This window comes from Manis javanica, chromosome 11 (genome assembly GCF_040802235.1).
Source record: "Manis javanica isolate MJ-LG chromosome 11, MJ_LKY, whole genome shotgun sequence".
Classification (NCBI taxonomy): Eukaryota; Metazoa; Chordata; class Mammalia; order Pholidota; family Manidae; genus Manis; species Manis javanica.
The window spans coordinates 20,833,004-20,859,716 of record NC_133166.1 but is presented as its reverse complement, the minus strand read 5'-3'; the positions used below and the strand labels follow the sequence as shown (position 1 = coordinate 20,859,716).

General features: G+C 38.1%; 2 protein-coding genes across 5 annotated transcripts in view; one reads left to right on the top strand and one right to left on the bottom strand.

Moving 5' to 3' along the window:
* C2CD3 (C2 domain containing 3 centriole elongation regulator) overlaps window positions 1-25,793 on the bottom strand; it is a 147,895-nt gene extending 122,102 nt beyond the window's left edge. For 2 of the 3 annotated variants that reach the window (XM_037026238.2, XM_037026237.2), the window contains exons 1-3: window positions 25,560-25,793; window positions 22,751-23,020; window positions 7,479-7,636 (exon numbers count right to left, since the gene is read on the bottom strand). In XM_037026238.2, coding sequence (XP_036882133.2) covers window positions 7,479-7,636; window positions 22,751-23,020; window positions 25,560-25,614 — 483 coding nt within the window. In that variant the 5' untranslated portion in view covers window positions 25,615-25,793. Of the gene's footprint in view, window positions 1-7,478; window positions 7,637-22,750; window positions 23,021-25,559 lie in introns of those variants that run through there. The other variant, XM_037026239.2, reaches the window with a different exon arrangement.
* Window positions 25,794-25,924: 131 nt separating this feature from the next.
* The window catches only part of PPME1 (protein phosphatase methylesterase 1), a 64,684-nt gene continuing 63,895 nt past the window's right edge, over window positions 25,925-26,713 (top strand). For both annotated transcript variants that reach the window (XR_012122578.1, XM_073216022.1), the window contains exon 1: window positions 25,925-26,324. Coding sequence is in view for 1 of the 2 variants with exons in the window: in XM_073216022.1 (XP_073072123.1) it covers window positions 26,224-26,324 (101 nt within the window). In the remaining variant the exon portion in view is untranslated. The remainder of the gene's footprint in view (window positions 26,325-26,713) is intronic.

The following is a 26,713-nucleotide window of genomic DNA, read 5'->3' as shown; positions in this document are numbered from 1 at the left end:
ATGGAGACAAATGACAACAATAATTCAACACCAGAGAATCTGTGGGATGCAGCCAAGGCCGTGCTAAGAGGAAAGTATATTGTAATACAGGCCTACTTCAGGAAAGAAGAACCATCCCATAAAAGTAGTCTAAACTCACAATTAATGAAACTAGAAAAAGAAGAACAAATGAGGCCAAAGTCAGTAGGAGGGACATAATAAAGATTAGAGCAGAAATAAATAAAATTGAAAAGAATAAAACAACAGAAAGAATCAATGAAAGCAAGAGCTGGTTCTTTGGGAAAATAAACAAAATAGATAACCCCCTAGCCAAACTTATCAAGAAAAAAAGAGAGTCTACACACATAAACAGAAACAGAAATGAGAAAGGAAATATCACAATGTATACCACAGAAATACAAAGAATGATTAGAGAATACTATGAAAAATTATATGCTAACGAACTGGATAACCTAGAAAAAAAGGACAACTTTCTAGAAAAACACAACCTTCCAAGGCTGACCAAGGAAGAAACAGAAAATTTAAACACACCAATTACCAGCAACGAAACTGAAATGGTAATCAAAAAAATACCTAAGAACAAAACCCCTGTAATAGATGTCTTCACCACTGAATTTTTCAAACATTTAGTGAAGACCAAATACCCATCCTCCTTAAAGTTTTCCAAAGAGTAGAAGAAGAGGGAACACTTCCAAACTCACTGTATGAGGACAGCATCATGCTAATACCAAAACCAGGCAATGACACCACAAATGAAGAAAATTACAGATGAATATCCCTGATGAACATAGACGAAAAAATACTCAACAAAATATTAGCAAACCGAATTAAAAAATACATCGAAAAGATCATCCATCATGATCAAGTAGGAGTTATTCCAGGGATGCAGGGATGGTACAACATTAGAAAATCCATCATCATCCACCACATCAACAAAAAGGACAAAAGCCACATGATCCTCTCCATAGATGCTGAAAAAGCATTCAACAAAATTCAACATCCATTTATGACAAAAACTCTCAACAAAATGGTTATAGAGGGCAAGTACCTCAACATAATAAAGGCCATATATGACAAACCCACAGCCAACATTATACTTAACAGCGAGAAGCTGAAAACTTTTCCTTTAAGACTGGGAACAAGACAAGGATGCACATTCTCCCCACTTCTATTCAACATCGTTCTGCAGGTCCTAGCCACGGCAATCAGACAACACAAAGAGGTAAAAGGCATCCAGATAGGCAAGGAAGAAGTTAAACTGTCCCTGTTTGCAGATGACATGATATTGTACATAAAAAACCCTAAAGAATCCACTCCAAAACTACTAGATCTAGTATCTGAATTCATCAAAGTTGCTGGATACAAAATTAATACACAGAAATCTGTGGCATTCCTATACACTAACAATGAAGTAGCAGAGAGACAAATCTGGAAAACAATTCTACTCACAGTTGCATCAAAAAGAATAAAGTACCTATGAATAAACCTAACCAAGGAAGTGAAAGACCTATACTCTGAAAACTACCAGACACTCATGAGAGAAATTAAAGATACCAATAAATGGAAACACATCCCATGCTCATGGATAGGAAGAATTAATATTGTCAAAATGGCCATCCTGCATAAAGCAATCTACAGATTCAATGCAATTCCTATCAAAACACCAACAGTATTCTTCAACAAACTAGAGAAAATCATCCTAAAATTCATATGGAACCACAAAAGACCTTGAATAGCCAAAGCAATCTTGAGAAGGAAGAATACAGCAGGGGGAATTATGCTCCCCAACTTCAAGCTCTACTATATAGCCACTGTAATCAACACAATTTGGTACTGGCACAAGAACAGACACATAAACCAATGGAACAGACTAGAGAGCCCTGATATAAACCCAACCATAGAGGTCAATTAATATATGATAAAGGAGCAATGGACATACAATGGGGAAATGACATCCTCTTCAACAGCTGGTGTTGGCAAAACTAGACAGCTACATGCAAAAGAATGAAACTGTATTATTGTTTAACCCTATACACAAAAGTAAACTCAAAATGGATTAAAGACTTGAATATAAGTCATGAAACCATAAAACTCTTTGAAGACAACATAGGCAAACATCTCCTGAATATAAGCATGAGCAACTTCTTCCTGAACGCATCTCCTTGAGCAAGGCAAACAAAAGCAAAAAATAACTCATGGGACTACATCAAACTAAAAAGTTAATGTACGGCAAAGGACACCATCAATAAGACAAAAAGGCACCCTACAGTATGGGAGAATATATTTGTAAGTGACATATCTGAGAAGGGGTGAAATCTAAAATATATAAAGAATTTACACACCTCAACACCCAAAAAGCAAGTAACCTGATTAAAAAATGGGCAGAGGATATGAAGAGACAGTTCTCCAAAGAGAAATTCAGATGGCCAACAGACACATGAAAAGATGCTCCATATCACTAATCATCAGGCAAATGCAAATTAAAACCACAATGAGATATCACCTCACACCAGTAAGGTGGCCAGCATCGAAAGACTAAGAACAAGAAATGATGGCGAGGATGCTGAGAAAGGGGAACCCTCGTACACTGCTGGTGGGAATGTAAGCTAGTTCAACTATTGTGGAAAGCACTATGGACGTTCATCAAAAACTAAAAACAGAAATGCCATTTGATGTGGGAATCCCACTCCTTGGAATTTACCCAAAGAATACAACTTCTCAGATTCAAAAAAACATATGCATCCCTGTGTTTATCACAGCACTTTTTACAATAGCCAACATATGGAAGCAACCTAAGTGTCCATCAGTAGATGGATTCATAAAGAAGAAGTGGTACATATACACAATGGAATACTATTCAGCCATAAGAAAGAAACAAATCCTACCATTTGCAACAACATGGATGGAGCTGGAGGACATTATGCTCAGTGAAGTAAGCCAGGCAGAAAAAGACAAATGCCAAATGATTTCCCTCATTTGTGGAGTGTAACAGTGAAGCAAAAATGAAGGAACAAAATGGCAGAAGACTCACAGACTCCAAGAATGAACTAGTGGTTTCCAAAGGGGAGGGATGTGAGAGAGCGAGTGGGGAAGGAGGAAGAAGGGGATTGAGGAGTATTATGTTTAGTACACATGTTGTGTAGGATCACCAGGAGAACAACGTAGCACAGAGAAGACACATAGTGAATCGGTGACATCTTGCTGCACTGATATACAGTGACTGCATTGGGGTATGGGTGGGGACTTGATTATATGTGTAAATGTAGTAACCACATTGTTGTTTCATGTGAAACCTTCATAAGAGTGTATATCAATCATAACTTAATAAAAAAAATAAAAAAGAAAGACGAAGTATACTACTGGTATGGATGTGGTATGATTAGTTTATAAAATGTTTATACACTACTGATGGGAATGTAAAATTATACCAGTTTGAAAACAGTTTGGCAGTTTCTTAAAAAGTTAAATATACACTTACCATATGACTCAGCAATTCTACTCTTGAGGATTTTCACAAGAGTAATAAAAACATATCCACAGAAGAAGTTGCTTTATTTGTAATATGAAAAAAAGCGGAAAAAAAGCAAATGTCCACCAACTGGCAAATGGACAAAAAGTTGTGGAATATACATACAATAGAATAGAACTCTGAAAAAGGGAACTACTGATATACAAATATGGATGAACCTCTAAAACTGTCTTTTATTTATACTATTAATACAGTACTTAATCTGGGTGAGGAGCAAATGCACGTTCAGTGTATGGTTTTGTGTGTTTTTTGTTTTGATGTCGTTAATGTACAATTACTTGAACAACATTATGGTTACTAGACTCCCCCTATTATCAAGTCCCACCCACATACCCCATTACAGTCACTGTCCATAGCATAGTAAGATGCTATTGAATCATTACTTGTCTTCTCTGTATATATTGTCTTTTCCATGTCCCTCCCCACTACATTATGTGTGCTAATCATAATGCCCCCTTTTCCCCCTTATCCCTCCCTTCACACCCATCCTCCCCAGTCCTTTTCCTTTTGGTAACTGTTAGTCAATTCTTGGGTTCTGTGAGTCTGCTGCTGTTTTGTTCCTTCAGTTTTTTCTTTGTTCTTTTACTTCACAGATGAGTGAAATCATTTCATACTTGTCTTTCTCTGCCTGGCTTATTTCACTGAGCATAATACCCTCCAGCTCCATCCATGTTGTTGCAAATGGTAGGATTTGTTTTCTTCTTCTTCTGGCTGTATAATATTCCATTGTATATATGTACCACATCTTCTTTATCCATTCATCTACTGATGGACACTTAGGTTGCTTCCATTTCTTGGCTATTGTAAATAGTGCTGTGACAAACATAGGGGTGTCTATGTCTTTTTCAAACTGGGCTAATGCATGGTTATTTTTTATATCTTATACATATATTCTCTTGTATATCTCCATTTAATTTAAAAAAATTAAAGCAAATAAAATGTATAGTACCTAACATATGGTAGATAGACATACAGTAAAATGTTGATTAAAAATGTTATCAGCATGAACTCTTTCAATTTTGTCCATCTCAAAATGTTTTTCCTCTTTCCCTTCTGCTTGTAATTCCTCTAATCCAAAGGTAACCTATTATAATTATGTTCATGATAGAAATTTATTCCCATCTAATTCTCTTCATGGCCTTATTTGCTCAATTATCCTCTTTTATTTTAATATCTTTCTTTAGTTGATTTTCTCTTTGGTCTATGAAACAAATCAGATCTTCTGTACTCTAAGAAAAGGGGTCTGCAAACTTATTCTACAAAGGGGCAGAGAAGAAATACTTTAGGCTTGACTGCATTCTTTTGTAGAGCCTTTAAAAATATAAACAGCATTTTTACTTAGGCAAATAGATTTGGTTCACTGGGCAGTTTGCCAACCCCTGTTCTAAAACAGTGTCAACAAACTTTTCAATTCTCCTACCAAATATGAATACCAGCCTCTCAAATTCAAGTAAATTTGGCATGGCCCTATCATGTGCCTGAGGACTTAAGTGTTTCTGTGTTTTTTCATCTCATTTAATTCCTGAAACAATGCTAAGAGGTAAAAGTTTCAGTATACTCATTTTACAAAATAGGATACTAAAGCTCAGAGTGTATCAGTGAACACCAGAATTGCTTTTGTAACCAATTTCTCCATGTCCAATGCTATTTCCATTAAATCACCACCTCTCCCTCTCTTCACTGCCATTTATCTGGGAAATAGAAATCTCTACTTGTTAATTTCTACTTCTTCACTGTAATTACTACTTATTTCCTTACTCTACAATCTTCCAAAATCCAACTTTTGCCTCCACCGCTCTACCAAGACAATTCTCCTCCAACAAACCCAATGAAATTGAAGTAAAGAATCCAGAAGTATTATTGTATCAGTTAACAGTTGAATATGGAAAAAATGATGCAGCCACTTTAGAAAACAGTCTGGCAGTTCCTCAAAATCAAATGTAGTTATCGTGACTGAAATACTACTCCCTAGGTATGTATGGAAGAGAACTACAAACATATATTAACAAAGAATTTGTATAAGAATGTTCACAGTAACATTATTCACATAGTCACAAAAAGTGGAAACAACCCAAATGTCCATCAGCTGAAGAATGGATCAACATGTGCTCTATCTATACAATGGAATATTACTCAGCCGTAATAAGGAATGAAGTACTGATGCATGCTACAACCATGGATGAACTTAAATATTAAGCTAAGTGAAAGAAGCCAGTCACAAAAGACCACATATTGCATTTCATTTACATGAAATGTTCAGAATAGGGAAATATATAGACAGAAAGTAGATTAGTAGTTGTCAGGGGCTGGGGAAGGATGAAAGGGGAAATGACTGCTAATGGGTACAGTGTTTCTTCTGGGGATGATAAATGCTCTGGAATTAGGTAGTAGTGATAGTTGTACAATCTTGTGAATATATTGAAAACCACTGAATTGTATACTTTAAATGGGTAAATTTTATGGCATGTGAATTACATATCAATTTTTAAAATAGGAAAAAAACCTCACCTAGAATCCTGTTTTCACTTTTCCATGTTTTCCTTCCCATTGATCATATGTACATATGTAGATATAATTTTAATTCTCATTTGTCATCAACCCCAAATCATTTGTCCATGCTGCCACATAATTATAACTATGTAATTTTGTCTCTTACGGAGACAATAGTTCATTGACTACAATTTTAATGTTGTTGAATAAATTTCATTTTTTTCAATATTAAAAGTATAATTTCATACTAGGCCTAAGTATATAGCCTCCCTCTCTTTTTATGTTATTTCCTTATGTTCCCAAGGGTAGAACTGCTGAGGTAAATGATATATGATGATTTTTATGGCTCTTGAAACATAATTCCAAACTCTCTTACAGGTCTGATGCAAATTTATATACTATTATCAAAAAAGTCTGAGTAAACCAGGCTTACTTCCCCATAAAGTTACCAACATAAGGTGTTACTATTATTTCATTTTTAAATTTAATATGATAAATACAATTTAAAAAATATTAAGTTCTTCTACTTGGATCTATTTCTGGACTCTATATTCTGTTCCATTGACACAATAATATGCTGGTGATTTTATAGTAAGTTCTTACATCTGGTAATGTTATACATTTTTTTGTCTTTTTTGAACTATTTTCTTATAAACATGCCTAAATAGCTATACATATTTTAGAATACACTCGACAAGGCATAAACCTCATGAGCTTTCTAAGGGGTTTAACTACTCAGAATTCTCTAGGAAGCACTCCCAAAGAGTATTCCTCAGAAAGGGACCCTTCCATGTTCTTTCCCACCATCCCATATATATCTATAGTATAATATGTATCACATTGCATTCTACTTGTTACTCTTTTCCATTTCCTCCCACATGACTTTGGAAAATTAAATGAAAGGACCATTTCTTCTGTCATATTAAGTTAGTGGCATATAACAGTGTATCAAAAAAATGTAGGCCGAATCAATCAATGAATATATCAGATACCACTTACATGAGTCAAACAAGCAATTATTGCTTGGCACTGTGTTAGAAGGTAGGAGAAAAACAAAGGAAGTAGAAAATACTGTCCTACTTTCCCAGGGAACCTAGAAACTAAATCAAAGGGAGATTCTCTCAATATATAATTTTGGAGACTATGGTGGATATAAACTGAACAATGATTATATAATTAGTGTTATTATAAATTTAATTAAGAGTATGGAGAAGACTGAGTGTGGTAGTTGCTGTGAAGGATCCTTGGAACATGAGATGGGCTGCAAAGCACTAAGAGAATCTAGGTAAGTGGGAAACAAATGTATGTTACGAACTTTGGGTAAAAACATGACCAAAGGATTGAAGTGGGAATTAGCATGGTATATGTGAGTCATGTCCCTTTCCATTCTACAAACAGACTTAACTATTTGTGCCCCAAAACTTTTATTCTATGCAACAAAGAATTAAAACATTTTTACCTGGAGTTCTCCAAGTTTCTTAGATGTTGGTGAAACAATGGTAAAAAGTCCACTGATGTGATGGGTTGGAGAAAGCTGGGCTAGTCCACTGATCTGAGCTCTACCAATTGGAAGATGATCAAGTTTGGTGATTACTTCCAGCACGAGCACAGCCATATCTAATCAGAAAGTTACAACACATACAGATATTTTTCACTTACTTTTATTTTTATTTTTTTGGAAGTGGGCAGGAGAGTATATTTTAGAAAACTTTTTTACTTAAAAAATTATTTTATTTTTCAAATAAGCCACATGCTCAACAATATCATTCTGGGTGTAGGGACAAGTGAACCCAAGATTAAAAGAAGAAAGTTTTAGAGAAGAACAATGAATAAAATATTTAGCATATCAAGTATCTGATAAGGAAAGTATCTTTACAAGAGTATTTTAAAAAACATATCTGGTAAAAACTCAGGCTTTGGTATTGAAATATAAAAGCAAAAATCCTCAGTTCTTTTATTCTTACCATCTCTAGTTTTAAACTGGACAAAGGACTTCTCTTGCATAGATGCAGTTAGGACCCTGCCTCCCAAGAATATCTAATTGCTTACTCCTCAGTTATAATTGGAGCACTGAAATACTGAGGGCACTTGGAACCAAGAGAATGGAAATACACTTCTTAACTGTATTCTTCAACTAGTTACTTAGACTTAATACCTTCACATGGTAATAATTTACAGCAGAAGACAAGTAAGGCACGCTATGGAAACTGAGATTATTTCAGGACAGTGTAACTTCTGAATATTTCCTTACAAAGTTGAGAAAATGATTCATTTTCATCATTTGTTCAATACTCCAGTGAAAAGAGCACAGGACTTAAAATTAGAAGTCCTAGGATTGTGTCAGGCTCCAATATTCACAAGCTACTTCTGTGTAAGCTAGTTGTCTGTAAAATAGGCATTGTAATACTACATCATAGTTGTGTAAGGGAGGGAGTAATGCAAGTAAAATATGTAGCACACTGTCCTCTCATATGGTGGTTGCTTAAGGTCGCTGTATGATTTTAGGTAAATTACTTAACATATTGCAGTCCCTTTCTTACCTACAAATGAAAGTTATCTGAAAATCTTATGAGCTAATAGATGTAAAAGTGCTTTGAAGACTATAAAATAATGTGTATATGCAGAATAAGGGAAATGTACCAACATCTGTGGGTTATTGACTAAAAGGGTATGTCATGCCTCATTAATTCTCTTCACAAATTTGTGACAGTTTTCTCCATCCCCATTTGAGGATAACACTGAGGCTCAGAGAGGTCATACAACACTCCTAGGTTTAACCAGCCTTAAAGTAACCAAACTTATGGTCAACTATAAAGTACATTATACCATGCTGCTTTATTATTTATTACTTCCAGCAAGAAAAAAAATTAATTCCTAATATGCTTCTGACTCTTATCTTTCACTTTGCTATAGAATTAGAATCTCTACTATTCATCATTCTTCCCATTCCCATAGTCTTTCACATTCCTACTAACTGAATCCTATCTGATTAAAGAGAGGGAAAAAATCAGGTAGTGAGGCTCAGTGAAGTACTGCAATTTTCTCAGTTTCTACCCTAACTTTCCCATGCTCCAAACATTTTCATGGATGCTATTTTCTGTAAAGAGATAAAAGATAAAGATGTAAGAAGAGAATATGAGGTATATCTCAGAATCCTATACTCCCTCAATTTCCTGAGGTAGTATGGCATATACAGAAACAGGAATGGTCTTTGAGCCTTCATTCCTGAAATTAGGGTTGGTGTTAGGGTGACCTTGGTAGGATACTTCCTAATCTGAAACTCAAATTCATCACTTAGAAAACAAGGATAATAACCACTGCCAATGTACAGGGCCTTACAGCATGCATTCTGGTATTTCCCAGTGGCTTTCTCTTATTCCTCCCACTCTATGTTTACCTTCCTTAAACAAAGTTTTAAAGATTTAAAATGCAAAGATTTTCTCAATTAAAAAAAATCTTCCTGTACTCAGCTGCTTTTGCAACTGCCCTAACTTACATTCAGGATAAGATGAAACAGATAAAAAAGAATGAATAAAATAAACCACCCTACCTCCTTCACAGGTTCATTTTAAACATCAAATAAGATGATGAACCTGAAAGTATTTTTTTAATTATGGTATAATCAATATACAATCACATGAGGGTGGTTTCTAGATTCCCCCCATTATCAAGTCCCCACCACATACCCCATTACAGTCACTTTCCATCAGCATAGTAAGATGCTATACGGCCACTACTTGCCTTCTCTGTGCTATACTGCCTTCCAAGTGCCCCCTCCTACATTATGTGTGCTATTTATAATGCTGCTGAAAGTATTTTATAGACTGTAAAATGCTATGCATTTTCAACTGTTCCTATATATTATTTTAATCTGAAGAATTCATATACTCCATTTTACTGCCTTCCTCTTCCCAACCTGGACCCATTCAAGTTTTATGCTAATATGTGACAATATAGTCATTAGTATACTTTATGCATTTTATTTTCTTTTAAATGAAATATGCATACAAAACAGTACATAGAACAATAATATTAAAACACATACTGATCACAAGGCTTAAGAAATAGCAATACTTTTTCCAAGTTTTCGGTTTCAAGCACATACTCTTATAAACTAATGTTTATTTCTTGTGTCTTTATTTTCTTATGTCACACTCATGTCCACAGCTGGGCCATCACTTACAAAGTTCACCTCATTTCTCTCCTATTCAAATCCTACCTTCTCCAAAGCTTTTTTCCTAACTAGAATAATGAAATTTGAGTACTGGCCCATTTGGTGGTTAACCACTTCAATTTACAAATGGGAAAATTAAGGCCCAGAAAGATGAAATGGCTTGCTCAAAGTCAAGCAGAACAGAATAGGATACTGGTTTCCTAACAGCTTATATGTTTAGCCCTTATTAACTTCCTGGAATATTCATATAGAATATGTACTAAGGAATCAGATATTTAATTATTTTCTGGCATTGCTCACTACTATTACATATATGCAACTTCTGTTTTTTTTCCAACTAATCTATAAGCTCCTTTTTATCAGGGATTACATCTAAAATCTCTGTATCCCCCACAGTGCCAAAGACTTTATTTATGTATTTATTTATTTTTATTTTGGTATCATTAATGTACAATTAGTTGATTATTAGTTGATTATGGTTACTAAACACCCCCTATTATCAAGTCCCCCCCTCATACCCCATTACAGTCACTGTCCATCAGCGTAGTAAGATGCTACAGAATGATTACTTGTCTTCTCTGTATATACTACCTTTCCCATGTCCTCCACTGCTACATTATGTGTGCTAATAGTAATGCCCCCTTATTTCCCTTATCCCTCCCTTTCCACCCATCCTCCCCAGTCCCTTTCCCTTTGGTAACTGTTAGTACATTCTTGGATTCTGTCAGTCTGTGGGTGTTTTGTTCCTTCAGTTTTTTCTTTGTACTTATACTCCACAGATGAGTGAAATCATTTGATACTTGTCTGGCTTATTTCACTGAGCATAATACCCTCCAGCTCCATCCATGTTGTTGCAAATGGTAGGATTTGTTTTCTTCTTATGGCTGAATAATATTCCATTGTGTATATGCACAACATCTTCTTTATCCATTCATCTACTGACGGACATTTAGGTTGCTTCCTTTTCTTGGCTTTGTAAATAGTGCTGCGATAAACACAGGGGTGCGTATGTCTTTTTCAAACTGGACTCCTCCATTCTTGGGGTAAATTCCTAGGAGTGGGATTCCTGGGTCAAATTATATTTCTATTTTGAATTTTTCGAGGAAACTCCATACAGCTTTTCACAATGGTTGAACTAGTTTACATTCCCACCTGCAGTGTAGGAGGGTTCCAATTTCTCCATATCATCGCCAACAATTGTTGTTGTTTGGCTTTTGGATGGTGGCCGTCCTAACTGGTGTGAGGTGATATCTCATTGTGGTTTTAATTGGCATTTCTCTGATGATTGGTGATGTGGAGCATCTTTTCATGTGCCTATTGGCCATCTGAATTTCTTCTTTGGAGAAGTGTCTTCAGATCCTCTGCCCATTTTTTAATTGGCTTATTTGCTTTTTGCTTGTTGAGGTGCATGAGCTCTTTATATAATTTGGATGTCAACACCTTATCAGATATTTCAATTATGAATATATTCTCCCATACTGAAGGAGGTCTTTTTGTTCTACTGATGGTATCCTTTGCTGTACAGAAGCTTTTTAGTTTGATATAGTCCCACTTGTTCATTTTTGCTTTTGTTTCCCTTGCCCGGAGACATATGTTCATGAAGAAGTTGCTCATGTTTATGTCCAAGAGATTTTTGCCTATATTTTTTTCTAAGAGTTTTATGGTTTCATGACTTACATTCAGGTCTTTGATCTATTTTGAGTTTACTTTTGTGCACAGGGTTAGACAATAATCCATTTTCATTCACTTACATGCAGCTGTCCAGTTTTGCCAATACCAGCTGTTGAAAAGGCTGTCATTTCCCCACTGTATATCCATGGCTCCTTTATTATATATTAATTGACCATATATGCTTGGGGTTTATATCTGGGCTCTCTATTCTGTTCCACTGGTCTGTGGCTCTGTTCTTGTGCCAGTACCAAATTGTCTTCATTACTGTGGCTTTGTAGTAGAGCTTGAAGTTGGAGAGTGAGATCCCCCCCACTTTATTCTTCCTTCTCAGGATTGCTTTGGCTATTCAGGGTCTTTTGTCGTTCCATATGAATTTTAGAACTATTTGCTCTAGTTCATTGAAGAATGCTGTAGATATTTTGATAAGGATTGCATTGAATCTGTAGATTGCTTTAGGCAGGATGGTAATTTTGCCAATATTAATTCTTCCTACGCAAGAGCATAGGATGATTTTCCATTTATGAGTGTCCTCTTTAATTTCTCTTAAGAGTGTCTTGTAGTTTTCAGGGTAAAGTCTTTCACTTACTTGGTTAGGTTTATTCCTAGGTATTTTATTCTTTTTGATGCAGTTGTGAATGGAATTGTTTTCCTGATTTCTCTTTCTGCTAGTTCATCATTAGTGTATAGGAATACCACAGATTTCCATGCATATTAGATTTAGTAGTTTTGGAGTGGACAGGGACAGTTTGACTTCTTCCTTGCCAATCTGGATGCCTTTTATTTCTTTGTGTTGTCTGATTGTTGTGGCTAGGACCTCCAGAACTATGCTGAATAAAAGTGGGGAGAGTGGGCATCCTTGTCTTGTTCCTGATTTTAAGCTTTCAGCTTCTTGCTATTAAGTATAATAGTGGGTTTGTCATATATGGCCTTTATTATGGTGAGGTATTTGCCCTCTATAACCATTTTGTTGAGAGTTTTTATCATGAATGGATGTTGAATTTGTCAAATTCTTTTCCAGCATCTATGGAGATGATCATGTGGCTTTTGTCCTTCTTTTTGTTGATGTGGTGGATGATGTTGATGGATATTCAAATGTTGTACCATCCTTGCATCTCTGGGATGAATCCCACTTGATCATGATGGATGATCTTTTTGATGTATTTTTGAATTCGGTTTGCTAATATTTTGTTGAGTATTTTTTCATCTATCTTCATCAGGGATATTGGCCTGTAATTTTCTTTTTTTGTGCGGTCTTTGCCTGGTTTTGGTATTAGAGTGATGTTGGACTCGTAGAATGAGTTTGGGAGTATTTCCTCCTCCTCTATTTTCTGGAAAACTTTAAGGAGGATTGGTGTCAGGTCTTCACTAAACGTTTGATAAAATTCAGCAGTGAAACCATCTGGTACAGGGGTTTTGTTCTTAGGTAGTTCTTTGATTACCAATTCAATTGCCTTGCTGGTAATTGGTCTATTCAGATTTTCTGTTTCTTTCTGGGTCAGCCTTTGAAAGTTGTATTTTTCTAGAAGGTTGTCCATTTCCTCTACGTTATCCAGTTTGTTACCATATAAATTTTCATAGTATTGTCTCATAATTCTTTGTACTTCTCTGGTGTCCATTGTGATATTTTCTTTCTCATTTCTGATTCTGTTCATGTGTGTAGAATCTCTTTTTTTCTTGATAAGTCTGGCTAGGGGTTTATCTATTTTGTTTATTTTCTCAAAGAACCAGCTCTTGCTTTCACTGATTCTATTGTTTTTTTCTTCTCAATTTTATTTATTTCTGCTTTAATCTTTATTATGTCCCTCCTTCTACTGATTTTGGGCCTCATTTGTTCTTTCTTTTCTAGTTTCATTAATTGTGAGTTTAGCCTGTTCATTTGGGATTATTGTTCTTTCCTGAGGTAGGCCTGTATTGCAATATACTTTACTCTTATAATGGCCTTTGCTGCGTCCCACAGATTTTGTGTTGTTGAACTATTGTTGTTATTTGTCTCCATATATTGCTTGATCTCTGTCTTTATTTGGTCATTGATCCATTGATTATTTAGGAGCATGTTATTAAGCCTCCATGTGTTTGTGGGGCTTTTTCATTTTCTTTGTGTAATTTATTTCTTTTTTCATACCTTTGTGATCTGAGAAGCTGGTTGGCACAATTTCAATCTTTTTGAATTTACTAGGTTCTTTTTGTGGCCTAGTATATGATCTATTCTTGAAAATGTTCCATGTGCACTTGAGAAGAATGTGTATCCTGTTGCTTTTGGATGGAGTGTTCTGTAGATGTCCGTTAGGTCCATCTGTTCTAATATGTTGTTTAATATGTTCTAATATGTTGCCTTTGTCTCTTTACTTATTTTCTGTCTGGTTGGTCTGTCCTTTGAAGTGAGTGGTGTATTGAAGTCTCCTAAAATGAATGCATTGCATTCTATTTCTCCCTTTAATTCTGTTAGTATTTGTTTCACATATGTAGGTGATCCTCTTGTGGGTGCATATTTATTTATAATAGTTGTATCCTCTTGTTGGACTGCTCCTTTTATCATTATGTAAGGTCCTTCTTTGTCTCTTGTTAGTTTCTTTGTTTTGAAGTCTATTTTGTCTGATACAAGTACTGCAACTCCTGCTTTTTTCTCACTATTAGTTGCATGAAATATCTTTTTCCATCCCTTTACTTTCAGTCTGTGTATGTCTTTGGGTTTGAAGTGAGTCTCTTGTAGGCAGCATGTAGATGGGTCTTGTTTTTCATACATTCAGTAACTCCATGTCTTTTGATTGGTGCATTCAGACCATTTACATTTAGGGTGATTATCAATAGGTATGTACTTATTGCCATTGCAGGTTTTAGATTCGTGGTTACCAAAGGTTCAAGGGTAATTCCCTTACTATCTAACAGTCTAACTCACTTTGTATGCTATTAGAAAACACAACCTAAAGGTTCTTTTTTTTCCCTCCTTCATTCTTTGTATGTTATGAATCATATTCTGTACTCTTTGTCCCTTGGGTGACATCTATTTAGCCTTAGGAATAGTTCCATTTATAGGAGTCCCTCCAAAATGCACTGTAGAGGTGGTTTGTGAGAGGTAATTTCTCTCCACTTTTGCTTATCTGAAAATTGTTTAATCCCTCCTTCAAATTTAAATGATAGCCTTGCTGGGTATAGTATTCTTGGTTCAAGGCCATTCTGCTTCATTGCATTATATATATCATGCCACTCCCTTCTGGCCTGTAAGGTTTCTGTTGAGAAGTCTGATGATAGCCTGATGGGTTTTCTTTTGTATGTGATCTTTTTTTCTCTCTCTAGCTGCTTTTAAAAGTCTGTCTTTATCCTTGTTCTTTGCCATTTTAATTATTATATGTCTTGATGTTGTCTTCCTTGGGTCCTTTGTGTTGGGAGATCTGTGTACATCCACGGCTTGAGAGACTGTCTCCTTCCCCAGATTGGGAAAGTCTTCAGCAATTACCTCCTCAATAACACTTTCTATCCCCTTTTCTCTCTCTTCTTCTTCTGATACCCCTATAATGTGAATATTATTCTGTTTGGATTGGTCACACAGTTCTCAATATTCTTTCATTCTTAGAGATTCTTTTTTCTCTGTGTGCCTCAGCTTCTTTGTATTCCTCGTCTTTAATTTCTATTACATTTACCACCTTTTTTACTATATCTAATCTGCTTTGAAATCCCTCCATTGTATGTTTCTTTTCAGATACGGAATTTCTTAATGATTGAATCTCTGCCTTAAATTCATTCCTGAGTTCTTGAATATTTTTCTGTACCTCCATAAGCATGTTTATAATTTTTATTTTGAACTCTCTTTCAGGAAGATTGGTGAGTTCAGTTTCATTTGGCCCTTCTTCTGGGGTTTGTGAGATTTTGGTCTGAACCAGGTTCTTTTGACGTTTCATATTTCTGTGTGGTGCCCACTAGTGCCCAGAAGCTCCAGTCTCTGGGGCTGCTTAGACCCTAGTGTGAGGTTGGGGGTCACAGGAGAGCGGGAGCTGGTGCCTGGGGGAAGGAAAGATCTGTTTCCTGATTCCTGTTAGCAGTGCCTCACTCCAGTGTCAGAGCCAGTGGGCCGAGCACACAGGTGTAAGCTTCTGTGCTTTGCGTCTCTAGTTGTTGTAGGTGGGGCCTCCCTCTGGCTGGCCTGAGGCCAGCACAGTGACTGCCAATCTGGAAACCAGTGCCAGCAGGCTAGGAAGAAGGGGCAGCACGCTGTGTCACAGTGGGGGGCCTCGGAGCTGAGTGGACAGCCAGGGGGATGGGGTGCTTGAAGCTCCTCAAAGTTCCCGCTGGGTTGAGTGCACCCAGACAACCCTGTTCAGCTCTCCCCTCCCCCACACAGCAAGCTTTGTGCAAACCCCGCCCCTTCAGCAGCCCTCTCCCTGCTAGGAAGCCTCTCAGACTGCCTGCTTTTCCTCTGACACAGAGCAGCCGGATGTGGATCCCCTCCCCCACAAATAGGGGAATCTCAGTCTCTCAAGCACTCGGCCTGTCCCAGCTCCCCAGGGTCCAGAGCACCACCCAATATACGTTCCTGCTCAAAAAGCAGATCTCCAGGGCTAGGTGTTCAGCAGTCCCAAGCTTCCACCCCCTCCCCACTCCATTTCTTTTCCTCCCTCTGGTGAGCTGGGGTGGGGGAAGGGCTTGGGTCCAGCCGGATTAAGGCTTTCGTGTTACTCTGTTTTGTGAGGTCCGCTCTGTTTGTGAGGTCTGTATGCAGTCTGGTTCAGCCTTCTTTCTGGTTGCTGTTTTAGGATTAGTTGTATTAATTAACTATATTTTTGTACTATTTGTGGTTTTTGGAGGAGTTCTCTGTCTCACTTCTCACGCCGCCATCTTAAATCTCCCCTATATTTTTATAATACACTTACAATGTGCCAGGGACTTGACCAATCATTTTACAAAAATTTTTCCATTTAATCTTCACAATAATTTCTGCTAGGTAAGTGCTATTAACCCCAAGTAACTAATAGGAAACCAAGGAACCTCCCAGCATCACAGTCATCCAACCCCAAACCCAGCGTTCAAATTCATGACTGACTGACCTCAAAGCCCATGTTCTTCTCATTCAACCAGCCTGCTGCTTCATGAAAAAAGCAAGGTGAAAGGGCAGCTATTAAACCCCATTTTACAGATGAGGATAAAGGAGATCAGAACTGCAGACTATCCTAATATCCCACTGCTGATTAACACCAACCTAAAGTTCAACTGCCAAGTTAATGCATTCTTTATTATACCACAGGATGCTCAAATGTCTGATCTGTTGATTATATTAATAAAGACCTCTCTTACTGAAGAATTTCTAATCACTCTTCATTTATTGAGTTATATAAAAATACCATCTGATGATTTTTGTTAGGCTGGAGAAAGGAAAAACAAGGACATGCAAACAGAACAGAGAGATGCCATTGGGGGAGAACAGACCAGACCCCAAAGTCTGTGCCATATATGGAAAGGGGACAGCTCTCCCTGAATTCCACCCTGATGTGCCAACTAAGACCGGAATGTCAGCCTCCTCCCTCTTGGAAGGAAAAAAGTCTCTAGTTGTCTATTATGTCACCTCTAGCCAATCATACCTCTCCACACCCCCTAGGATAGCTTGCCCACTCCTCCCCCTCCTAATCCCTTATAAGCCCCCCACCTCCCTACTGGGTGTGACTTCTCTGGCCTGTGACAAGAAGGCCACAGAACCTCACCCGGGGGTATTTAAATAAATTACCTGGCCCTTTGTTGCCTCTCTTTGCCTGCTTATTTCGGCTAGAATTTATCTTACATATGGTGCTGAAACAGGAAGGAGCGTGAGCGCGGGGCTCTGATGGGCCACCGGTGGCCCCATCCCCTCCTTCCCTGACTCGGGACCTCAGCCTGCTCTCCGCTGCTTGGACTATTTTCTGGTGAGTCCCTCAGTTTCCCCCGGTCTGCTTCCCTTCCTAACTCCGTTTCACCTGGTCCACCCGAAATCATAGCTATGTCCAGGTCTGGGCATTCAGCCCATCCGTTGCGAGTATCCGGGATACTCACCCCTGGCCCCTGCGGTTGGGGAGACGTCCCTCACCCAGGCTGTCTCTTGTGACTTGGTGCACTTGGGACGCTGGGTGCTCCTCTCAGCGGGATTTTTTTTTAGGAAGTGGTGCAGACATGAGGAACCAGCCCATGAAAGCAGAGGCTCAGATCCCATTGCAGTGTCTCATTTCTAATCTGGCTACTCTATATTTGTCCCAGGAAGTTCACAAACGGAAGCTAGTCTTTCTTTGCTTTGAGGCCAGGCCTCAGTATCCCTTGGACAACCAATCTCACTGGCCCCCTGAGGGAACTTTTGATTTCAGCCTCCTCACCAACTTAACTAATTATTGCCACCGGAGCAGAAAGTAGAATGAAATCTCATATGTGCAGGCTTTTTAGACTTTGCACTCCTGTCCAGACCTTTATGTTGTGTTCAATGACTCAGGTTCTCCTAGCCCGATCTCCAGTTAAAGATTGTCAGCCTCTTACTCTGCTCAGTCCTTCCTTTTCAGATCCGCCAGAAAACCTCAGTCGCCCACCTCCCTCAGCTCACAATCCCCTCCCCCTCTCTCCACCACCATCTTTAAGTCCTTTGTCTTCACATGTGTCGCCTCTATCTTAAAGTCCTGCATTCTCAACCATGCCATTGTCCTGCTCTCCTCTTCCAGTGGCTGCACCACCCCCTCTCCATCTCCTTCCACCTTCACCGCCCTCTTCCCCCACCAGAACATGCCCTTCCTGCCCTCTAGTTCCAGAAGCCACAGACAAGAAGCTGAGAAGAGAGAGGGCAATTGGATATCAGTGACTTAAGTCTTTGTATCGGTTTGTCTATCTGTGTATATGTTTTTATGAAAAAAGTGTTGCTGACTGTAGTCGTTGTATCTCAGTTTGTACGTTTGTGTGTCTAAGTGTATAAATGGAAAATATTTTATTTAACACAGCGCTTATGAAGACTGAGCATTCTGGAACTTCCAGAGAAACTAGTAAAAAATGTTAAGCATTAATGCTAATTTGAGTTTAGCTGAGGCGGGCATGTCCCTGTTGTTATCAGCTGCCTAAGTTTACCTAAGATCATTTAAGTCAATGTTATCTGCTAAATCTTTTAAGAATAAAATGCTTAAAAGGCTTGGCTTTGTCTAACATTCAGTAAAGGTTTTGTAAGAATTTAGCATAGTTGCTAAAAATAAGTAAACAATCCTAGCAAATAAACATCTTAATAATAATACTATATTAATGTATAACAGTATATATATATATATATATATATATATATATATATATATATATATATGCAAACAGCCTGAGAATTTTTGTAGTAACCAAAATTCTTAAAGTTTGCTAAGTTATATAGACATATTTTGTGCCTAATAAGAAATTGTGCTATAAAACACATTTCCTAAAATGATAATATACGTTCATAAATGTATCAATCTGAAAAATGCTGGTGTAACAGTTTACAGTAGCCTATTTTTTAGTGTTCACTGAAGGTTAAAGTAATAGTTTTAAGTTCTAATCAAAACTACTTAAAGTAGTAAGGAAAACATTTCTGCATGCTAAAAAATGTCTTGATAAAAGAAAGTTGTGAAAAGTTTGTAGAAGAATTTAATATAGTCATACTATATAAAATTAAAGCAAATGAGTCTCAGTATCAAGTACACAGCAAAATTACAATTTTGTTTTCAGTTAAAAAGACAAAGTTTTCTTAACTCTGCTCTTAATATTGAAAGATTGTAGAAAGTTCTTCTAATTGTTTTATCAAAGCAGTTTCTTATGCTTAAAGTCTCAGTGAGTTGTCAGATCTTTAAGAAAATGAGATCTTAATATTAAAAGGACAAAAAGCTAAACTTTGATAACAACTGTGTAACCTTTATTTGCCTTTGAAGTACTTTGTTGTCATTCTAGTTAATTAGATAAGTGTTGCTTCATAGCAACCTATGGTCCTATTTAAGCAAGTGTCTTAAAACTTTTAACAACTTCCCAAAATCAAATTCAAAAAAGTGCTTTTGCCTCTAGTTAACTCTGATATTTTCCAGAGAGCCCCTAGAACATGTCAGAAAACCTTTTTCTCATTGGAGAAAGTATTTGGCTAATTTAGCTTATTTATCTGATATATAATTACCTGCTTAATTGCCTGGAGGGCACTGTCAAAAGGAATGATGCTGAACTTTGTTACTGAATGTTTTGTGTTACAGAAATATCAGAATTTCCTTATGTCAACTGTCTTACAGTAAGCTCTCATCAGATCTTTAACCACTGTCATTTGTAAGTCTTTTATTATTTATAGTCACTATTTTATTACTCTTAAGCTAGTAAAAAACTAAATTACAGCAGAACAAGTATTAGTTACATAGGATTAAGTAAACTAAAGAAGATGATTTTGTGGCTTTTTGTTTCAAATGTTGTTGATAAAGTGTTTTAAGCTTTTTCTCTTAAGCTGACAACAGTTTAGTAAATGACTGCCTTTATAAGCAGAATTGAAACTTTATCTTTCTACCTGATCCCTCCAGAATTTAAAAACTCTCAGTAACTATTTTTATATTTCATGGCAGTATATTTATTTGCACAAGTTCAATAAGAATCTGCTTTCCTTGTAAAAGAACCAATTAAAATCACTGGTTATATTACCAAGGCTTTGACTGGAACGTCATACCTGAGAGACACATGTGTAAATTCAGATATGAACAGACAGCTTTAAGGAACTAAGACTAACTTTATAAAGCCAACAAAGCCCCTTAAAAGAACTGGCCTAGTACCTTGCTTACAAAATTCCCAGCAGCCTTACCAGGTGAGTAAAGAAAGTCACTGCCTGGCAGATGCAAGAACCTCAAGAATGTTTTGGGAACCTCAGAGAAGAGAAGAATTCACCCAAATGTACAGGTATTGCAGGCACAACCTGAGAGCAAGTCTAACTTGGCTTTCTGGCCTCAAAAAGCCCTTAAAAGTTCAATCTGAAATTCCTTACAAAAAGTTCCAGCAAAGCATATTTAAAAGAGCCTATGTAATCAATTGCTCTTCTTGCTGCACTTATGCAAATAATCAAGCCAGCTGTTAATTATTTTCTTAATCTAGCTACTTCTAATAAAAATAAGGGTGATTTTAGAGAAAAGTATTGTTTCAATAATGCAGTCTTATCTATACTAAATCCTAATGCTAGTCATTGAGATATAAACTCAATCCAGAATTCCAGTCCCCCATAATAGCCTGGCTAATGCCCTTACTGGGCCCCTTAATAACAGTTTGTGGTTTACTCTTAGTTGCCCCTTGGTCCTCAAGTTCCTCCAACAGCAGCTAACCCAGATAACCCAAGTTGCCACCAACCAGATGTTACTTCACCATTATGCAACTCTTCTCATTGAACCCCCTCCTTCGGCCTAACACCAGCCTCAAACCCCCACGACGCCCCTTGTCAGCTGGAAGTAGCCAGATTGAGTCGTCGCCCATTATGACCAAAAGGCTGGAATGTTAGGCTGGAGAAAGGAAAAACAAGGACATGCAAACAGAACAGAGAGATGCCATTGGGGGAGAACAGACCAGACCCCAAAGTCTGTGCCATATATGGAAAGGGGACAGCTCTCTCTGAATTCCATCCTGATGTGCCAACTAAGACCCGGATGTCAGCCTCCTCCCTCTTGGAAGGAAAAGTCTCTAGTTGTCTATTATGTTACCTCTAGCCAATCATACCTCTCCACACCCCCTAGGATAGCTTGCCCACTCCTCCCCCTCCTAATCCCTTATAAGCCCCCAACCTCCCTAACCGGGTGTGACTTCTCTGGCCTGTGACAAGAAGGCCATAGAACCTCACCCGGGGGTATTTAAATAAATTACCTGGCCCTTTGTTGCCTCTCTTTGCCTGCTTATTTCGGCTAGAATTTATCTTACACTTTTGTCTTAGGTTTACAATACTCGGAGTGTCTAAGGGGATTCTTTAATACCAATTACTGCTTTCTACCTACCATTGTAACTAAACTTCTCTGTGAATTCAGTTAGAATTGGATACCATTCTGATTAAATTTTTAAATTCAATTGGTAATCCCCACAATACCTAGCAAAATGTCTAGCAATGCTAAAGGTTCAATATATATTTTTTGAATGACTGAATTTTTTCTTTACATTTCACATTTCCAAATTTTTTTCTTAATAAAATGTAAACTTCTTAGGAACAGATTAACCTTTAATTCACCTCTGACTCTCCAGTATTCTTACCCCAACAATATTTACGTGATAAATGCTTCTTATTAACTTGAACTGGATTGATTTAATAACCCACCATCCAAAATGTGTTTATGTGAAAGCTGACCTGAACAGAAAAATAATATAGTACATTTAGAATGCTTTCCTTGACAGAAATGAAGAAACCAAGGCTCTTGGATCCCTAAAGGGGTATCTTTCCCTTCTCTGAAAACCCTTATCACCAACTCACTAAACCACTCATTTGGCATTTAGCATATATTATCTTTCACTATTAGTAAATTTTATATCTATATCCTCTTTCCTAGAACATAATTAAAGTTTCAGAGCAGAGACTAAAGTTATTACTTAAAGAAGCATGGTGTGATGAAAAGTGCATGAGTTTTGGTGTCAGAAGCCAGTTCAAATCTTAGTTTTGCCAGTTATCAACTATGTAAGCTTAGAGAGTATTTATTTATCCCTCTGAACTTCAATTTCACGGTCATAAAATAGAGAAAATACCTCTTTCAGGAATACTAAGGATCAGAAATAATATGTATCAACTGCTGGCACATTGTATACACTCAACAAATGGTGGCTATTACAAAACCTCTTTGATTCCTCAATAATTAACAATGTCATAAATAGTAGGTATACAATAACATCTATTAACATAACCACATGCTTATTAGACCAACAGATGAAATAAGACATAAATATACCTGTTAGATAAGAGGTAAACTGCTTTGGACCACAACGAACAGCATAACGTGTAGTTGTTCTCACAGCTTTTGGTTCAGTCTGCACTGTGTCTCTGGGACAAAAGAGGGTTCCATCTGAGGTTTCTCCCCACCATCTCACTCGGACAAGTACACAAGTGGGAGGCTTTGCAATCTTCCATATGACCTTATTAACAGTAAGTTTTAGAAAGCAGCGTAGCTGGCCCTCAACCAGAGGTGGTAGGCTTGTAGATGGAGAAATATCACTCAAACCTGTGGGGGAATCCAAAATATGTGAAAATTTAGACTAAATAGTAAAACATATCATGTGCTTTTTGAATGAAAACACACAAAAACATTTCAGTGTCTATATACAGAGAAGGCTAATCCTAATACATGAGAAGCACATAGCAAACCAGACCATATAATAACCAATCTGGTCACCCGGTCACTTAAGCCACACTGATAAACTAATTAATACTTAGGGTTTGATTCAGCTTATTGTATGTAAAGAGCATACCAACTTAAGACATGCTAATACAAACTCCTCTTTAATTGAAAGATATTTGAAAAATACAAATATGATACTGTAGATAGATTTTAGTATCTCAGAAGTAGTTGAAATTTTTCTTTCAAGCACTGCTGTTTTGATTATTGCAAGTTCCACAGGTTTTAAGATTATGCTATCTTTTCCTAACTCTCTTTAAAACCATCACTAAACATAAAATTGCAACAAATCCCTTCACTCAACACTCAAAGGAATAAGCCTATACTATACAAGTCATCATTTCAATAAAGACCACCTTAAACTGTGTCTTTGCTTTCCTGCTAACATCATAGTCAGTGAGGACAGACTATCACCTTCAGATTCTTCCACTATTCTTTAACACTGCTGTGTTCATAATATTTATTGGCTTTTATAATATTTATTGTATTTCAGAGATAATCAAATGTAAATGAGGCAATTAATCATGACTTTTCATAAAACTTTCCTTTAATGACCCTGATTGTTTTCTACTTAGGATCTTCTAACCATGACTTAGGAAATTTAAGAAATTGTTCCTATATTATACACATCTTTCTATTACTCTGACTTTTCCCTTGGGGAGTGGTCATGCCTCACAAGAAGAAAATCTACTGGAGTCTCTCATATCAGGAATCTATAAAATTAATTCCTTGGATTTCTAAAATGAAACCCTCTCTGCTCTGTAAAGTGGAAAGAGTTACACTATAATCATTATGAATAACTAGTTTCAATATGTAAAAATTATACCTAACTGTATACGTGAACATGACTGTATACGCATATATATGCTCCAAGACAACCAAGCTCACCAGGAGAGTAGGAAAATGTTGGCGTCTGTGAGAAAAGGCACTCTAGGAACCCAGGGCGGATCAGGAAACCGGAAATTGAATCTCTACAAGGGCTGCCTCAAAAGGAAAACAGTATTTTAAGATATATGTAGTGAGTACGGTATAATGAGAAGGACATTCTTGTGTTATTTCTATTTTGATTTCCTTCTATCAACCAAATATGCTTCAGTGGTTTGACACAGGGAGCACCTGCCTCGAACACATCCATGCTCCTCTCTCATATCCTGTCCTGGCAGGAAAGGCACTGTCTCAAAACTGCCTTAGTTATCTTCAACTATGTTATCTTTAAGCAGCTTGACTAAGATACCTTTCCAAACTATAGCTTCAGTCCTCAATCCAATGGCCTAATGCACTGTTACCCTTCCTAATACCTCTTTGTCTACAGTATAAAAAGCAGAGTCACCCAATTTTTCGTTCTCTTTGAGGCAGCCCTGTAGAGATTCAATTTCCAAGTCTTTTGATCTGCCCTGGGTTCTTAGGGTGACTGTTATCACTGTAACTAATATTTCCCTACTCTCCTGGTAAGTTTATTTCTCTTTGAGCATACTAACCTGATAAGGTCCTCTTGCTACACTCTTCTCACCTCTGATCCTTGAAAGATATCATGCCCTCACCTTCTATACTGTGTCACTCCCCACTGTTTCTTCCTCTCTCCACAACTATCTTTCCCAACTCCCACCAGTAATCCTTCATGCTTTATGATTGTCTCATGCTTGATTCATTCAACCAACATTTACTCAGTCTTGCTTTTTGCTACTTCTTGGGGATTAAGCAATACACAAAATGGAATCCTTTCAGATTAGGCTTTATTGACATACTTCCCTCTCCAATCTAAGATTTTTCCAGTCCCATATGGCCCTCCAAAGCTATACCCCCTCACACACTCACTCATACATTTAACTTTGTTATGAAAAACACATCTAAATCATGGGGATATAAAGTACAGCACATAGTTCATGATAGTGTATTGTACATTTGAAAGTTGCTAAGAGTAGAACTTAAACACTCTCATCACGAGAAAAATCTTTTGTAATTAGTGTGTGGCGATGGATGCTAACTAGACATTGTGGTGATATCTCAACATACACAAATATCTGATCATTTTGTTGTACACCTGACACTAACAAAATATTGTATGTCAATTTTTAAAAAGGAAAAGCCAAAAATCTCCTAGAATGTTTTGTTCTCTTCCTCTAGAAGCAGTCTACCCGTACCTTTCTGGCTTTCACGTAGCCCCATCTATTCGCCCACTTTGCCCCCAAGTCTAGCCCTTATTTCCTTTCCATTCGTCAGAAAGCCACTAGCCCTCCCTTTTAACCTTGATTCCCTGTTTATTCTCCCTCCTCCGTCCTTTTTTTTTTCTTCCCCCGACAGGGCGGGAACTAACTCCCTAACTCCCCGCATTACGCGTTCCTCAACTTTTGGTCGTTCAGTTTACCTCTCTTCTTGCGGCTACGGCCGCCCCCAGGCCCTTGGACTTTTCCTTGTTTCATGACGAGCCCGACCTCTTCTTCACCAAATCAACTCCGGCCCCAGCACCAAAGCCGTGGCCTCCCGCCATCCCTTCCCAGGGCGCCTGTGTTCCCCAGCAACCGGCGCCGCTGGGCAGACTGGGAGGCAGGAAGAAGCGGCTCTTTCTCTAACAGACTCTGAGAAGCAGTGAGAAGAGAGGGCGCCAAGACTCCTTTCCTCCAAAAAACTACAACTCCCAGGATGCTTTGCCATACCGCCTCTGTGGGATTGACTAGGGTCGCCTCCAACTGCGCAAGCGCAAAGGGGTATTGAGGACTCCATTGCCTAGGGTGCATTTCCTTCAGGAGCTCTTATTTCCTGTGAGGGCGAGGGGGTCGAGTTCTCCGCTGGGGTTTGAGGGGTCCTCAGACTCCGTTACCCAGCTACCTTTGTGGAGGGCTGTTGCGCACTTCCGATGGAAGCGCTGAGAGTGGGTGGAGTTTAGGGAGCCGGTGGGCGGTGCTGCCGATTGCTGGTTGCTGTCCAAAGGCTACAGGGCGTCGCTAGGAGAGCGATCCGTGACCGGCTGGGCCGCACGTAGCGTGGGACTAAGCTTCGGTTACTCTTCAGCTGCCTGCGGCCTGCCCTTCATGTCGGCCCTCGAGAAGAGCATGCATCTCGGCCGCCTGCCCTCCCGCCCTCCTCTACCCGGCAGCGGGGGCAGTCAGAGCGGAGCCAAGATGCGAATGGGGTACGTGACCTGTACCCCTTCCCCCTAGAGGCCAGGCCGGCCATTGGAGAATGGGGCCTTGGCGTTTCGAGAGGCACGGCAAGGGAGGCTATGGAGAGGAGAGAATGTTGGCGGCGGCCTGAAGACGTTTGGATGGAGTAGAAGGCAGATTTGGGGACTACGGGAGGCGCCAAGTCAATGGAAATGAGGCAGATTTAGGAAGCTGAAAAGATAATTTAAGAGATGTGGGAGGCACCTCCAGAAGAAGGGATAGAGGAGGTTTGGGGAGAAGGAATAGGGCGGTGACAAAGGTGGGCTGAAATCTGCGAGGGAGGGTTGAGGGAAATGGTGAATGACTGAGAGAAAAGTTGAGGGGGTATTAGGGAAATAACTCTGGAAAGATTTGGGAG